This window comes from Urocampus carinirostris, chromosome 4 (assembly GCF_059441175.1).
Source record: "Urocampus carinirostris isolate Australia breed hairy pipefish chromosome 4, RoL_Ucar_1.0, whole genome shotgun sequence".
Classification (NCBI taxonomy): Eukaryota; Metazoa; Chordata; class Actinopteri; order Syngnathiformes; family Syngnathidae; genus Urocampus; species Urocampus carinirostris.
This window is the reverse complement of record NC_142352.1, coordinates 7577118-7594600: the sequence shown is the minus strand read 5'-3', so window position 1 is coordinate 7594600 and position 17483 is coordinate 7577118. Positions and strand designations below refer to the sequence as shown.

At 40.4% G+C, this 17483-nt stretch overlaps 1 protein-coding gene and 1 pseudogene across 1 annotated transcript; one reads left to right on the top strand and one right to left on the bottom strand.

Annotated features, from left to right (window-relative positions):
* Positions 1 to 7419: 7419 nt before the first annotated feature.
* Positions 7420 to 16088, bottom strand: LOC148366762 (cellular retinoic acid-binding protein 1-like). The gene is made up of 3 exons (XM_088333335.1): positions 15951 to 16088; positions 9607 to 9785; positions 7420 to 7587 (listed from the first exon to the last, which is right to left on the bottom strand). Exons 1-3 carry the CDS (start codon positions 16039 to 16041, stop codon positions 7420 to 7422), a joined length of 438 nt encoding a protein of 145 aa, XP_088189461.1. The 5' UTR covers positions 16042 to 16088.
* LOC148366763 (U2 spliceosomal RNA) lies at positions 8593 to 8748 on the top strand (annotated as a pseudogene).
* Positions 16089 to 17483: the final 1395 nt, after the last annotated feature.

Below are 17483 nucleotides of genomic sequence, written 5' to 3'. Positions count from 1 at the left end.
ATATTTTGTCGCATAATATTAACATTTTGGGGGCTTATTTAGTCGGTTGTAAGATAGAGAACTGTACTTAATCACATTTTTTAGTGGAAGTACAATGTTGGCAACAAGAATTACTTGATATAATTGGAAATTATTTGAATGCAACTATTTTTCTTTTTTTCCATGGTTTTTTTTCTACTTTTTTAAAAATTCCTTTCAAAAAATCTCATTGTGTTCATTTTTCCGAGCTGTTACTTTTTTCTTTTTGTTATCTATTTACATTTTTCCTACATTTCTTTCTTTTCTTTTTTTCTGGCTTTTTTCTAAATTTTTCCTTCTTTTTTCTCTTCCTTTTGTTTCTTTTTTTCTCAGCTTTTCTCTACTTTTTCATTGTGGTATTTTTTTCTTTTTTTTTTTCTATTCCCCCCTTTCTTTAAGTCATTTTGTGCATAATTTTACATAATATTTGGTCATGTTGGGATTAAAGAAGCAAAAACAACCTGAAGAGCCGTTTAGGACCCGAAAGAGCCGGTTCCTTTGAGTGAGCTGAGCAGAAGAAGCCGGTTCCCCGACAAACTCTACTAACTTTACTCAACTTCGTTCTCCTTCGACTTGACTTCAAAATACCGCATTTAGGACACAACGTCACCTGTGTATTTTTACCTTCATGCACTGTAACTTTGACTTGAGTCGCTTATTAATTATTAATTTTGAGCCCTCATTTTTGTGCGCTGGCTAGATTTTCTTGTGCGCTGAGAATGTGCGTCAGTGCGCAATTGCGCACGCGCGCAGCTTAGAGAGAACACTGCATCCAACGGACATTTTGGAAAACTACATTCACCTTCCGATTCTGTCAAAAAGAAACCATATATTTTTCCACGATCAAATATTTTTGAAAAAGCGCCCAAGAGCCACTAGGTAGAAGTAGAGACCCGCATGTAGCTCCAGAGTAAGTTTAGAGGGTCAAAAAGTCCAACTTTGTTGGCGATAGAAAGCATCTTCCTCAATTAGAATGCAAAACACAACGCACGATGAAAATCCGCATAACTGCGATAAGTAAACCGCGATACAGCATGAAATGATTTTTACCTCTATCGTCCATCTGCATGGTAAAGCTTAGAATGCGAACGTAAAATTAGCTTGTTTCGGTCCCGGTGATCAGTCCCCATGAGCTTATCGTTTTACGGTCCGACACTCCACATGGACACACACACCCTTATCTTGAACAAAAACAGACTCCGTACTGCGGAAAACACGCCATTGATCCAAATGACATCCCTTCACAAATATTTATGTGATTGATCGTCGGTCACAGTCGGTAAAGAACGACTTGTTTGTTATCACACCCCTTCTTGGACTTTGCCGTCCATCTGGTCCATTCGGTCCTCTGGGCACTGATGTCGACTAGGAAAGCCAATCGTATTTTTTTCTTTCTGAAACAGAATCGGATTGGGAAACCCAACCGTTTCTGGTAAATGCCGTTCGATTAGTTTTTCTTAACGATGGTTTTGTTTGTTACGTTTTGTTTCCAACAGATTGTGTCAGCCTCGGTCCCATGTGTTGACGCTGCCTCCAACCCATCACATCCAGATGTTTTCCCTGTTTTTTTCCAGTCTTCATCTTCGTTGCTTCTATTTCTCTTTCTTTCACGTTTGGATGTGCAGCAACTAATCGATGAGTTGTGAGTTAAATCATTATCAAATTAATCTAACGTATTTTGTGTTCTATTAATCTTCTACCCTGAAAAGAAAAAAATGAATCAACTTCACTATTACAGGAATTTCAGCTTATTTCGAACATCACTTTAATTTTTTTTTTTCTTCCTTATTTTAGGTTTGAGTTTTTCTTTATATTTTAAGTATAAAACAAGTACCGTATTTTCCGCACTATAAGGCGCACCTCATCTCATTAGCCGTACCGCTTATCCTCAGTAGGGTCGCGGGGGGGCTGGAGCCCATCCCAGCAATCATCGGGCAGTGGGCAGGGGACACCCTGAACTGGTTGCCAGCCAATCGCAGGGCACACAGGGACAGACAACTCATTCGCTCATTCACACCTAGGGACAATTTGGACCGGCCAATTCACCTGAAATGCACCTAAAAGTCTTAATTTTTTTCAAAAGCTGACCATGCGCCTTATAATACAGTGCGCCTTATATATGGATCAATATTAAGTCTTGCAACTAATGCAACAGCCACCGACTAGATTTTCCCCCGAAGGCGAAGTAGTCCGCGGTGTATGCTGGGATTTATATACCGGCGTTTCATTGGCTAATAAATGTGTCAATCATCATTTAAATCGATCACTATTGGCCAAAGTTATTCGGAGGTAAGGGGGGGCGGATCCTTTTTATCATTTACAGGCTCGCATAGGCTAAAGGGGCAAAACAAACCCTGCAAATGGCCGAAAAAGATGTGTCAATCATCATTTGAATCGATAACTATTTGCTAAAGTTATTCGGAGGTAAAGGGGGCGGATCCTTTTTATCATTTACAGGCTCGCATAGGCTAAAGGGGCACAACAAAGCCTGCAATTGGCTGAAAAAGATGAATGAATAGCAAGTGTGGTTGTCTACTGCATAGAGGAAACATATTTTACCATTCTGTATTTGTAAATATTTTACTCCCCTGGATTTACTACACTAACGGATATAAGAGGACCATGGTTGCACATTATTATTGAACGCAACGACTTCGGTGAGCTACTCCAGCTATATATTTTCCCAGTATCTTGTTTCAGAGTGATATCGATGTTTCTGTGATGGGTCTTTTTTTAAATTAAACTCAATTCCAAGTGTTTATTGTCATATGCACAGTAAAGTTGCGAGCAAAAAAGAAAATAGAAACTAAAGAATGGTTGGCATTTCTTGAATCCCAAGACTTTAACCTTCCGAATGATATTTGGAACCATGCATTTGAGTGATTGGTGACATCGTACAGACACTGTTTCCGTACATGTCTGAGACACGTATTTGCGTCTTTGCAAGCTTTGGGAATGTTAAGGGGGTAATAAGTTGGACTGAACTATCTGACTGTTTTGTCCACGTTCCCATTGTAGCGCCTTATAATCCGGTGCGTCTTATGTATGTCAAATATACGACCAAAAACTATTTTTTGGGGGTGCGCCCTATAACCCGGTGCGCCCTATAGTGCGGAAAATACTGTACATCATAAGAGAAAAAATATACATAATTAGGTTTGGTACGGGTGCCTAAAATCCTTCAAAATGCTTGAATGTAAATGTCGTGTTTTCAAAGTATGATGGGTACTTGTAAATGCTTGAAATGGGTGCCATGTTTTCTCTGCAGTCTGACTCGAAAGACCAAGCATTAGATCAGGGGTGTCAAACTCATTTTAACTTGGGGGGCCACACGATAGAACAAACAAAGAAAAAGAGAGATAAATAAAAGATAAAGAGGGAGGGAAAAGGAGAGAGGGCAGTCCAAAGAAAGAAAAAGAGAGAGAGGGAGAGCGTGAGAAACAAAAGAGATAAAAAGTCGTGAGAGAGGGGGAAAAGAAAGGGAGAGGAAGGAAGAAATCCAAAGAGAAATAGAAAGACAGAAGGAGAGAAAAGAGAAAAGAAAGCAGGAAGGGTAGGAAGAGAGAAAGTGAAAAGGAAAAAAGGAAGTTAGAGCAAAAGAAGTTAAAAAGACAGAGAGAAAGAGACAAAGAGGAACAAAGGAAGAGAAAAAGAGAGACACAGAGAGTGGAAGAGACAGAGAGTGGGAGAAAAGGGCTGGAAAAGAGAGAGAGAGAGAGAGAGAGAAATAAATACAAGTACAGTGTCTTTGTGAGAGGAACCTGGCTTTGGCAACATCAAGTTGACATATATTCAACCTGCAGCTCGTTTTTCTCTTGCGCTTCTCTGAGTGTTGTCTCGCGGGTCAGATTCAATCCCTTAGCGGGCCTAATCTGGCCCGCGGGCCGCCTGTTTGACACCTGTGCATTAGATAAAGAAAAACTAAACAGGTCTGCTTAAAACTGATGCCAACGCTGCTCTCTAGTGGCTTCGCTTTGCCATTGCATTTTTTCTTCTGAGTAACGGCAGCTGGCGTTAGTTTGTATGGCATCATGTGAAACATTATGGTCTACGGATCGTTCCCAATTGGACAGGTTCTTTTGAACGAGATGGCAGGAGGCTGCTGTTTAAATGAACGATGGCTTAAAACTTTAAAATACAAAAAATGGCTGAAGCGTGAAACAAATCTATGTACAGTATTCTGCAAAATAGTCTGCTCTCATATGCCAGTTCATTCACAGAGATGACTACCCTAACTAAGCATTTGCTACATGCTACACCTAAACAGGACAATATTAAATTATTTAATGTGTATTACTGATGATTTATGGGCACTGATATGATTTTAGTAATGTGAATATTGCGACCAATGTTCCCTGTAATTTTCCACGGGTCTGAGCGTTCACACAAAGTCGGTGAGCAATGCTTGAAACAACAGTGAGCAACCATAATCCCGAGTGTGGCAACAAAGTCATTATCAAACATGTCCAAAACTTGACATCAAGTTACATTTTGCTGAGTTTCCGGCAATGCAAAATGATTTTTCTCTTTTGAATGAATTGACTCATGTACGATTGCAAAGGTTGTACGGCCTACAAACGTCCTTTGTTCTTACAATTCTTTTACAAGATATCCATTTCTTTTTATTTCCTGATATATTTTGTCACATGATATTACATTTTGGGGGGCTTATTTAGTCAGTTGTAAGATACAGAACTGTACTTAATCACATTTTTTCGTGGAAGTACAATGTTGGCAACAAGATTCACTTGATAGAATTGGAAATTATTTGAATGCAACACAAACTTTTTCTTCTTTTTTCCGTGTTTTTTTTCTACTTTTTTTAAATTCCTTTAAAAAATATATCATTGTGTTTATTTTTTCCGAGCTGTTACTTTTTTCTTTTTCTTCTCTATTTACTTTTTTCTTACATGTCTTTTGTTTTTTCTGGCTTTTTTCTAATTTTTTTCTTCTTTTTATCTCTTCCTTTTGTTTCTTTTTTCTCAGCTTTTCACTACTTTTTCATTTTGGTATTTTTTTTTTGTTCTATTCCCCCATTCGTTTAAGTCATTTTGTGCATAATTTTACGTAATAGTTGGTCATGTTGGGATTAAAAAAGAAAAAACAACCCGAAGAGCCGTTTAGGACCCGAAAGAGCCGGTTTCTTTTAGTGAGCCGAGCCGAAGAAGCCGGTTCTCGACAAACTCTACTGACTTTACTCAACTTCGTTCTACTCTGACTCGACTTCAAAATACCGCATTTAGGACACAACGTCAGGGGAACCCGTGTATTTTTACCTTCATGCGCTGTAACTTTGACTTAAGTCGCTTCTTAATTAGTAATTTTGAGCCCTCATTTTTGTGCGCTGGCTAGATTTTCTCGTGCGCAGAGAATGTGCGAGCAGTGCGCAATTGCGCACGCGCGCAGCTTAGAGGGAACACTGATTGTGACTCATAATGGGTTGTTAACTGGAATTGACCGGTCATCAAGCTAAAATAGAAAAAAAACGGCGTAAGTAAACCAAGATTGACCAAATTTAGAATTTCTCATCCACTTTAAACCCAATAAGAGTATTCTTTTACTATAATTTATGTTAAGCGTTGTCTTATTGTCTTGTCATTGTTCTTTAAAATGCCGTTTTTTTGGTTTGAATTAATTTTGACTGTGGTGTTTCCTCAATTACCGTATTTTCCGCACTATAAGGCGCACCTAAAAGTCTTGTTTTTTTTCAAAAGCTGACCATGCGCCTTATAACACAGTGCGCCTTATATATGGCTCAATATTAAATTCGCAAGGTCTCGCAACTACGAGAAACAGCCGCCGACTCCATTTTTCGCGCTGTGCATACTGGGAAATATTAAACGATTGGTTGTTGCCGGGGCTCGTGTTGTATTTGTTTACTAAGTGGCAAAATGGCTACCCCATTAAACTGCTTAATTCATATTCAACAAATACAGTATTTGTCTGAATCCAGGGTTATGACTGGTGAAGATGTAAAGCACAATTTACCTTAAACAAACGCAGAATTATTCAGAATGTCACGTTTGAGAGAGAGAGAGAGAGAGAGCGAGATTCTCTTTCATACGTGCATTTGTATAAGAAAATGGCTCCTGTTAAGAGACACGCGTACAACGCCGAGTTTAAACTCAAAGCGATCAGTCACGCAGCACAACACGGCAATAGAGCGGCAGCGAGAGAGTTAAACTTAAATGAATCGATGGTACGGAAGTGGAGAAAGGATGAAGATAAGCTCCGCCAAGTAAGGAAAACTCAACAAAGTTTCCGTGGCAATAAAGCAAGATGGCCAGAGTTAGAGGAGACACTTGAACAGTGGGTTGTTCAACAAAGAGCGGCAAGCAGAAGTGTCAGTACGATAACTATACGTATGAAGGCAACAGCGCTGGCACAAAAACACCGGACGTGTTGGATGGCCCATTCACTGAGATATGGTCAATTCGAACACAGCAGAAGAAGAATTCGAGGGATTCGTCGATGAGGAGCTTATAGAGTGATCTTTGTTTTTCTTTTGTGTGTTTACGTTTTACATTTTACAGTTATTATGTTATTGCTTTGCACTCGTTGTTTTTGCACATTACGAGTGTCACTTTATTGCGATTGCACTAACGTTTCATTTAAAATAACAGTATCAGACGTTTTTTTCTTTGCGTGTTGACTAAATGGACAAAAAATAAAATGATATGTCGATGTTGTTCAAAGATGTGTCACGAAAATGCTTTACCTCAGAGAAAATAATAAAACGGCTGTTTATTTATTTTGGGAGTGAATGGAGTTGTGGAAAGCTTGTTTGTTAATAAAGTTTGACCTTTTTGAATATTTTGTTGACATTCCCTTGAGCGTGGCAACATCTAGAGGTTGCATAAAGTAACTACATTCTCTACTGTAGTCAAGTCGTCACATTTATTTACCGTAAATAGCCCTTAATCCCAAAAATGTTTCGAAGGACTGCACAGGATTACAATTACAAAATTGCACAATTACCTGATCTTAAACCAGCATGCACTTATAGCGCCTTATAATGGGGTGCGTCTTATGTATGGCATAAGTTTTAAAATATATCATTCATTGAAGGTGCGCCTTATAACATGGTGCGCCATATAGTGCGGAAAATACGGTAATTTTACCACTCATCAATCCTAGGACTAGTCCAGTAGCTGTTCTCCCCTCTCACCTGTTGTTTTGGTTCTTGGTTCATTCCCAGCTTTTTTACTCACTTAAAACGTTTTGTTAATGTGTTTACTGCCAGCGCAATTAAAAAGATAATTAGACATGTATAATTGTCGATGAGAGTGAACTTATCAGTTTTGTTTGCGTTACTTCTCGGTACCTCGTGGGGAAACATTGTTAAATGAAATCAAATTCTGATCTGAACCTGCTTCCACCGTCTTTTCAATTGGGGCTCATTCACTGATCCATTTGAACATGTAAACAAAACAGTGTTTGAAAAAGAATACCAACCAGGATGAGTTCATCCCCTCTGAGCTCTCTGGTCCAGAAAGTCTTTGGTCCTGTGCTACTCAGCAGAGTCTGATTGCAGTACAGTTTGTTTTCTGTCTCCCAAGTTGCCAGACTCTGTGAAGGGATGCGTTCATCAATTAACTTTTGTCTTCTAGTCACTGACTGTTATAGCATGCTGGTTTTGCCTTGCAGGAACACAGTGGTGGGCCGTGCATTTTACACCTAGGCCTTCAGCTCCAGTCTGGTTTATTGACGTTTCGTCCGCAAATCAACCGGCTCTATGAGCCAACACTTAAAAATAAAATGTCCTATTATTTGTGAGGACTCAGGTGTTGGGGAGGTAATTTGATCCGACACCCGGGTCTCAGGGTCTGATGTTGCCGGACGTCACTGAGCGGGGTCAGGGAGCTGGCGATAGGGTTCTGAGCGATAAGGCCACCTTGAACGCGAGACATGTAAAGTCTTTTGAAACTCAATCGAAGTTAAACAAGACTGTATAAAAAGGTCGGCCCGACCCGAATGCAATGATTGACATTTAAGGCCCTCAGGCTCGGGCTTAAGATCTTACCTCTAGGCTGAAAGTATCATACAAAACCTTTTCCCGCTTGCGAAAGGCTTGGAAGCGCCGGATTTGTCCGACCTGTTGTTATTAAATCAACAAAATACGTATTTCCTTGTACAGGTTAAGCGGTTGTTGGCTCGATCACTCTGAAAGATTTCCGTCCCATAGCCAGGCATATTTTATGATATCGGTGACATTTCCCAAGGCCTGCTAGCAGGCGCTTAGACGCCGACTCGCAATCTGATTGGCTAAACCACCAGCTCTCTGTAAGTTTAATATGGTTCATGGCCTTTTGGATTTTGTGTAAAGGTGTCTGGGTAGATTTCTGAGTCTAGCAACAACTAATGGCTGAAATGTGATCAGGCGTGTGAAAAATCAGACCCGGGGCCTCTTTACGGCCCGTGATCAAATTTTTACTGGCCAGTGGCCTCTGTCCAAAAATATGTGGCCCGCCAGTCATGTTGACTGCAGTATAAGATAAATTTGTATTTGTACCATTTCACAAGATGATAGCAGTAGCCTTTTGGCCACCATAGAAATTGTTCAAAGCCAGGACCTTAACTTTTGCCTTTTGGCTTAGCTTGGCCTTTTGTGTACTTTCTATGAAGTCACTATCTTTGATTTTTGCATTTCGGAGATGGAATATGAGCTTGCTCTGTCCACTCCACGCATCGGCCCGGTATTGCAGTACCTCCGGGAACGGTGCATTCGCAATGATCGCAGCAGGCTTTAGGGCTAGGACCTTAGCTTGGCCTTTTGGCTGAGAGTAAGTGTGCCGGCTCCTAGGCTTTGTAGCGTATTATGAACTGACCGATAACGGATAATGGATAATGAATAACGAAGATAGATCAATAACCCTTAAAAACCCCAAACCTCATATTGTTTGAATATGATGTATTGAAATTGTAAATGTGTTTAATTGCTGTTAAAAGTGTCGATAAAAATTGTTCAAACTTCATATTGTTAGAATATGATATAATGAAATTGTGAATGTGTTGAACTGCTGTTAAAAGTGTCAATAAAAATTGTTCAAAATTTTAGCCAACTCCATTTCTGACATTGTGACTGTAAATAAAAAAAGGAAAGTTGACTGAGGGGGCCGCCGCTTCCAGGACAAGTGGAAATTGGGGTAGTTTTTCACAGAAACCATTGAGTGTGTCTAATTTGCCAAGAGACTGTGGCTGTTGGTAAAAAGAATATATTATCATGAGCCACTGCCAGATGAAACATCCTGACTACAAAAAGCTAACTGGAAACAAAACCTGTGAAAAGGTGAAGCAACTGGAAGCTGATTTAATGGCACAGCAGCGCATTTTCACAAGACGCGTTGGTTAGTTAGATCCCTTAACCACACGGGTCATAGTGGCACCATTTCCTGTGGTGTGTCTTGGGCAAGTACAGCCTGGTGGCGCCCATCCCTCTCCAGGCCAACAATTCATAATTCAAATCACATGATTCTGATATTTTTTAGGTAAGCAGAGAAGGCTTTGCATGCCCTGATGGCCCACCACTGCAAGAACATCTCGATTTGTCTTTTAATACATTGGTCTTGATCATGTGATCTGGATTACCTTACACTTTCTCCCATCTACGGTCTCCTCGCCGAACTCCTCGCCGACGTGGAAGTTTATCTCTGTGGTGCGGACTGTGGTGGAGGTCTTGATGTAGAACTTCTGGCCGTTCTGCCGGATCTCCACGTGAGGCTTTGAAGCGGCGGCTACGGCGATCTTCCTCAGCATTGCGTTCACCCCTGCCAAGGCAGATGGACTTTAGGTGCTGGAACTCCTGTTTTTCATCCCCATGTCTATAAAGGTGAGTGAAAACCTTTGGACCAGTTTATCAACAATGGAGTGATGGGAAGTTGTGCTGCGGTCTGATGAGTCCATATGAGGGGTGGGCAATACTTGGAACTTTAGCATGGTAAATGTTAAATGGTCTGCATTTATGTACGATTTTTCAAGTCAATGAAGACATCTCAAAGCGCTTTACAATGTGCTTCACACTTACCCATTCACACACACACTCACACACCAACAGCAGCCATGCAAGGCGCCTACCTGCCTATTGCGGGCATTAAGGATTCAGTGTCATCTATTCGACCCAAGTAAATACATGGTTGTAACAATTAATGACAATCTGACGGATACATTTTGCTTGGAAATGTCATGATCCTGAAATAAATAAACTCGTCCCCTGCCAAAAACGCGGGTGAAGCTCTAATGGCGCACACCCATTCTAGTATGATTTAGTGTTTATTTGGCAAATGATCAGCACAAAAAGGTAGTCACAAACCTGACCTGGAGTTAATTATCCTATATAATGCAGTTATACCTTAACTACTAGGGTTATAGGGGCACCATTCGCTGTGGTGTGTCTTGGGCAAGTACAGCCTTGAGGCGCCCATCCCCTTCCAGGCCAGAATAATGATATGGATCCCTTAACCGCTAGGGTTGTAGGGGCACCATTTCCTGTGGTGTGTCTTGGGCAAGTACAGTCTTGTGATGTCCATCCTTCTCCAGGGAAAAATAATGGTATGGATCCCTTAACCACACGGGTCCCAGGGGCACCATTATCTGTGGTGTGTCTTGGACAAATACAGCCTGGTGGCGCCCATCCCTCTCCAGGTCAAAATGATGGTATGGATCCCTTAAACACGTAAGTCGCAAGGGCCCATTTTCTATGGTGTGTCTTGGGCAAGTATAGTCCGGTGCTGCCCTTCCCCGTCCATGGCGAAATAATGATATGGATGCCTTAACCACACATGTCAAAGGGGCACCATTATCTGTGGTGTGTCTTGGGCAAATACAGCCTGTGGCACCCATCCCTCTCCAGGCCAAAATAATGGTATGGATCCCTTAACCACCAGGGTCGTAGGGGCACCATTTCCTTTGGTGTGTCTTGGGCAAGTACAGCTCCAAGCCAGAAAAACAGTTCATATTTTTTTTAAATACACAGTTAAAATAAAAAAGAATAGAAAGCCTGTATTGTAATTTCACAGAGCGTCATGAAATTCAAAGCTCTCCGATATAGTGCATAAAATTCAAACAGAATTTAAAAAGTAAGATATAATTTCAAAGTAGTGCAATTACTAATATACTAAGAAAAATATATATATTCAATTCACTAACATCCACTACACAGCATCATCTCCAGGCAGAGGAGCAGCTTCAGTGGCAGACTGCTTTCGCGGTCTTGTTCCTCGGACAGACTGAGGAGATCATTTCTCCCTCATGCCATGAGGCTCTTTAACTCCACCCGGGGTAGTAAAAGCCCACATTAAGCCCTAACCCCAGATTGGAATATTTTTCTTTATTTTTATACTCTGTCTATTTTTGGAACATTATTTAAATGCTTTTTACTCTAAATGTCATATTGGGTATTTTTGTATTGTATATATTTTATTTATTTATTTATTTTAACATGAGGATACTGCTGGAAAATATGAATTTCCCTACGCGGATGAATAAAGTATCTATCTAGACATCTCTCTAGACATCTATGTATCTATCTATACATCTATCGATCTAGACATCTATTTATCTAGACATCTCTCTAGACATATATCTAGACATCTATCTATCTAGACATCTATTTGTCTATCTAGACATCGATCCAGACATCTATCTGTCTAGACATGTATCGATCTTGACATCTATTTAGACATCTGTTCATCTATCTAGACATCTAAATAGCTAGACATCTATCTAGAAATCTATCTATCTAGACATCTATTTGTCTATCTAGACATCTATCTAGACATCTATCTATCTAGACATCTATTTATCTATCAAGACATCTATTTATCGATCTTGACATCTATCTGTCTAGACATCTATTTAGATATCTAAACTAATATCTATTCATCTATGTAGACATCTATATCTAGACATCTGTTTATCTATCTATCTATCTAGACATCTATCTATCTCTACCAACTATCTATCTATATCTAAATTTTCACAACACAGGAGAGGACACAATCTAAAAACCCAGTAGACAACAACTGTGATAGCAGCGATGAGTGATACATATTGGTCATTTCCCGATTCTCGGCTATTGACAGTGCAAATACGGATTAGGGAGCACAGTTTGCAGGAAATATAGAACACGCGTGATTCGGAGAGAGAAGAAATCTAAAGGTGAGGAATGTTGGCCCGCTTTGCCCGTTTGACTCTCCTGTCCATAAAGAAAGATTTATTCGTGCAAATGAGCGGAGAAGCTTTTAACCCCTCTTTGGGACTTAAGCCAGAGTGCAAACTATTTCAAAATGGACATCCAAGCACACTCGCTCACTCGTACATCTCAGGAAATCATGGCGAAATGTTGAAAAACGTCATTGGGATTTACTGCAATCATGTCTCGTATTCTACAAAGGACTAATCCTGCCATATTTAGAAATAATTGTATACATAAATAAATCATGTCACTTAAATACATGACAGAAATGACAATAATTTATGCATCTATGCGTTTTGTCATTTATTTTGTATTTTTTAAATTTTGCTATTCATTTTGCTGTGTATTTTGTCATGTTTTCTTTTGATTATTTTGTAAAGTATTTTGTCACTGTGTATAGTGCCGATGGGGCGCTGCTGACCTCGACCCGGGACGTTGTGAATCGGTGGGCGGAGTACTTCGAAGACCTCCTCAATTCCACCGGCACGTCTTCCTCTGGGGAAGCAGAGCCTGAGGACTCTGGGTTGGGCTCTCGTATCACTGGGGTTGAAGTCACCGAGGTTGTCAAAAAACTCCTCGGTGGCAGGGCCCCGGGGGTCGATGAGATCCGCCCGGACTTCATTAAGGCTCTGGAAGTTGTGGGCGTGTCATGGTTGACGCGCCTCTGCAACATCGCGTGGACATCGGGGACAGTGCCTCTGGACTGGCAGACTGGGGTGGTGGTTCCCGTCTTTAAGAAGGGGGACCGGAGAGTGTGTTCCAACTACAGGGGAATCACACTTCTCAGCCTCCCTGGTAAGGTCTACTCAGGGGTACTGGAGAGGAGGGTCCGCCAGGAAGTCGAATCTCGGATTCAGGAGGAACAGTGTGGTTTTCGTCCTGGCCGTGGAACACTGGACCAGCTCTATACACTCTTCAGGGTCTTTGAGGGTGCATGGGAGTTTGCCTGTCCGGTCTACATGTGTTTTGTGGACTTGGAGAAGGCATTCGACCGTGTTCCTCGGGAGGCCCTGTGGGGGGTGCTTCGGGAGTATGGGGTACCGCACAGTCTTATCCGGGCTGTGCGGTCCCTGTATGCCCGGTGCCAGAGTCTGGTCCGCATTGCCGGCAATAAGTCGGATTCGTTCCCGGTGAGGGTTGGGCTCCGCCAGGGCTGCCCTTTGTCACCGATTCTGTTCATAACTTATGGACAGAATTTCTAGGCGCAGCCTTGGCAGGGATGGAGTCCGGTTTGGGGGCCTCAGCATTGCGTCACTGCTTTTTGCAGATGATGTGGTGCTGTTGGCTTCCTCAGCCCGTGATCTTCAGCTCTCGCTGGAGCGATTCGCAACCGAGTGTGAAGCGGCCGGGATGGGGATCAGCACCTCCAAGTCCGAGGCCATGAATCTCAGTCGAAAAAGGGTGGTATGCTCCCTCCGTGTCGGGGAGGAGGTCTTGCCCCAAGTGGAGGAGTTCAAGTATTTTGGGGTCTTGTTCACGAGTGAGGGTAGGATGGAACGGGAGATCGACAGACGGGTCGGTGCAGCGTCTACCGTCATTCGGACCCTGTACCGGTCTGTCGTGGTGAAGAGGGAGCTGAGCCGAAAGGCAAAGCTCTCGATCTACCAGTCGATCTACGTTCCTACCCTCACCTATGGTCATGAACTTTGGGTCATGACCGAAAGAACTCGATCCCGGATACAAGCGGCCGAAATGAGTTTCCTCCGCAGGGTGGCTGGGTTCTCCCTTAGAGATAGGGTGAGAAGCTCAGTCATCCGGGAGGGACTCGGAGTAGAGCCACTGCTCCTCCGCGTTGAGAGGAGCCAGTTGAGGTGGCTCGGACATCTAATAAGGATGCCTCCTGGACGCCTCCCTCGGGAGGTGTTCCGGGCATGTCCCACCGGCAGGAGGCCCCGGGGGCGGCCCAGGACACGTTGGAGAGACTATGTCTCTCGGCTGGCTAGGGAACGCCTCGGGGTCCCGTCGGATGAGCTGGAGGAAGTGGCTGGGGATAGGGACGTCTGGGCTTCCCTTTTAACGCTGCTGCCCCCGCGACCCGACCTCGGATAAGCGGAAGACAATGGATGGATGAATGGATGGATATTTCCATGTATTTTATTGTGTAGTTTGTCAAGTATTGTATCGTGTATTATGTCAGATATTTTGTCGTGTACTTTAACAGTATTTTTCCATGTATTTTGTCATGTTTTTCGTCATTTATTTTCTCAGTATATTTCCGTGTATTTTTCCGTATATTTTATCCTGCATTTTGTCATGCGTTTTTAAACTTTTTTTTGTCATTTATTGAGTTATTTTTTCAGTATTTTTTCGGGTATTTTATAGAATGTTTTGCAGTGTATCTTGTCAGTATATTTCCATGTATTTTATCGTGTACTTTGTCAAGTATTGTCTCGTGGATTTTGTCAGAAATTTTGTCGTGTACTTTATCAGTATTTTTCTGTGTATTTTGTCATGTTTTTTGTCATTTATTTCCTCAGCATATTTCCGTGTATTTTTCTGTATATTTTATCCTGTATTTTGTCAAGTATTTTTTTCGTGCATTTTGTCATGAGTTTTGTAACTTTTTTTGTCATTTATTGAGTTATTCTTTCAGTAGTTTTTCGTGTATTTTGTAGAATATTTTGCAGCGAATTTTGTCAGTAGATTTCCGTGTATTTTGTCGTGTACTTTATTAGAATTCTTCCGTGTATTATGTCATGCGTTTTGTAATTTATTTTTACTTTGTTTATTTTTTTGTGTGCTTTTTGTGTATATTGTACTGTAGAATATTTTACCATGTATTTTGCCTTGTATTTTGTTGTGTATTTGTCAGTAAATTTCCGTGTGTTTTGTTATGTACTTTAGTAGTATTTTTCCGTGTATTTTGTCATGTTATTTTATCATTTCTTTCATCATTTATTTCATCAGTATATTTCTGTGTATTTTGCTGTGTATGTTGTCATGTATTTTATGATTTACTTCGACGTGAGTTTTGGTCATTTATTTCTTTGTGTCTTGGATTGTATGGCCTGAGCTTTTTGCCTATTAGTTATTTAGTGATAATCAACAATTTAGACTTGAATAATATTTTGTTGTGACAAAATACACAAAAAAATACATGATAAAAAACCTGAAATAATACACGACAAATTAAATTACAAAATCATACTGGAATAAATAAACGGCAAAATACATCAACGGATGAGTAAATCGCATTTGTCTGTTTTATGTATTAATATAGCAAATATTTGTTGAAATGTATTTATGAATCTACACATATATTTCTACATATGGCAGGATTGGTCCTCCATAGTATTCCAAGTATCCTTATGTCCATGGGGTTGGGTAGGGTTACTATAACTTGATTACTTTCAATTTCTTTTGGATTACTCCAATACCAAATATGCTAATAAAAGAAACTAAATATGAATAAAATGACAAAATTTTGTGCAGGCTTGGGGAGTAACGGAACACATGGAATGGCAAAAATGATGTCGGCAAGCTGTTTGGATTTATTTTCATTTTGTTTCTGTCGCATTTTATGTTAGTTTTGCCGGAGATCAAAGGGATCAAAGCCAGGAGAGAAAGCTTACCACGTGTTGTGAGTCATCATTTTATTCATATTTAGTTTCTTTTGTCTTTTATTAGCATATTTGGTAATCAAGTTGAAGTAAACCTACCCAACCCTGCATGTACATGACATCAAAAAAACCTACAGCTCCAACCATAGCTATCTAAAATCCAAGAAAGTCCTTCTTACCCAGCGCTTTGAGCAACTCGTCGAAATTCTCGCTGCTTTTCATCTTCCAGGTGCCTGAAAAATCGGACATTTCTCCTCCGTCCGATCGCATCCGCCGACACTCTTCTTGACCGCTTTTTCTTCCTCCCTCTTCTGTCTCTCCCCCTTGCACTTCATGATCCCGAACGGAGCCACGAACCCACTCCGCCTCCTTTTTTTTCGCACACCCACACGCATGCCTCACTTTTAATTGTGGCGTTTTTTTTAAAGTTTTTGTAGCCCAAAATATAAATATTTCGTTTTTAAGATCTCATCCGACCAGATTGAGACGTTTGTATCTATGACACGATCCCCACAGCGGAAGAGTTTCACATTTTTCTCCTCTTATCTCAAGGGTCGAGGACCCTTTTGAACCAGAGAGCCATGAAAGCTCAATAATGTGATTTTTGAAAGGGGGCCACATCATATACAGCTGGGGTGTCGACACATGTGGCCCTCGGGCTGGATCAGGTCCGCCGAGGGATTTCATCTGGCCTGCGAGAAAAATGAGGTGCAGTTTTAAAAATGTCCACCATAGCTGGATTTCTCTCTCTCTATCCCTCTTTTTTTTTCTTGCCTTTTTTCAATTTATATTTTGCTGTCTTTATATATCTTTTTCTTGTTTTTCTTCCCCCTTTTCTTCTTTGTCTCCTCTCTTTTCCTCATCATCTCTCTTTCTCGTTTTCTCTCTATCTCTCCTGTATTTTGTCATTTATTTCGAGATTTTTTTTTTTTTTAGGATTTTTCTTAGTATTTTGGTGTGTATTTTGTCAGTATATTTCCATGTATTTTGTCCTTTTTTGTCATTTATTTCGTTGTGTTTTTTGTCAATATTTTTTGTGAATTTTGTCAGTATTCTTTTGTGTATTTTATACCAATCCTAAGTGGAGGAAAAAAAGCGCCTTGAAGGGAACCGTTCATTCATGGAGCCGGTTCGTTTGTGAACAACACGCCACTGAAGGCCTACGTGTGAAATGCACATCACTTCTTTTACATTGGAGATTTTTTAGTACTTTTTCATACTTTTAATACATTCTACTACTTTTGCATACTTTTTAGTAAATTTTCACTTATTTACATTTCTGTTTTTAACACTTCTTTTCAGTACTTTTACATTTTTATGACCTTTTGATACTTTTCAGTACTTTTAATACATTGTAATGCAATTTAGTACACTTTTCACTTTATGACATTTCCATTATAGTACTTTTTCCTGCTTTTAATACATTTAACTTATTTTACATATTTTTTTAGTTCATTTTCACCTTTTTTCCGTTTCAGTTTTTAATACTTCTTTCAGTCTTAGTACTTTTGGGTAAGTACTAATTCATATTTTTTTATACAATTTACTTCTTCTACATACTTTTCAGTAAATTTTCCCTTTTTTTGATTGTTTTTATTACTTCTTTTCAGTACTTTTTCATATTATTTTCCACTTTAATATTTTCAGTACTTTTAATACATTTTAATGCTTCTCAGTACATTTCACTTTTCAGTTTAAGTACTTCAGTACTT

Coding starts and splice junctions, on each gene's coding strand:
- LOC148366762 (XM_088333335.1), bottom strand. CDS start 16,041: ATGCGATCGGACGGAGGAGAAATGTCCGATTTTTCAGGCACCTGGAAG. Junction 9,786..15,950: donor CGAGTTGCTCAAAGCGCTGG/GTAAGAAGGACT, acceptor CTGCCTTGGCAG/GGGTGAACGCAATGCTGAGG. Junction 7,588..9,606: donor TAGATGGGAGAAAGTGTAAG/GTAATCCAGATC, acceptor ATCCCTTCACAG/AGTCTGGCAACTTGGGAGAC.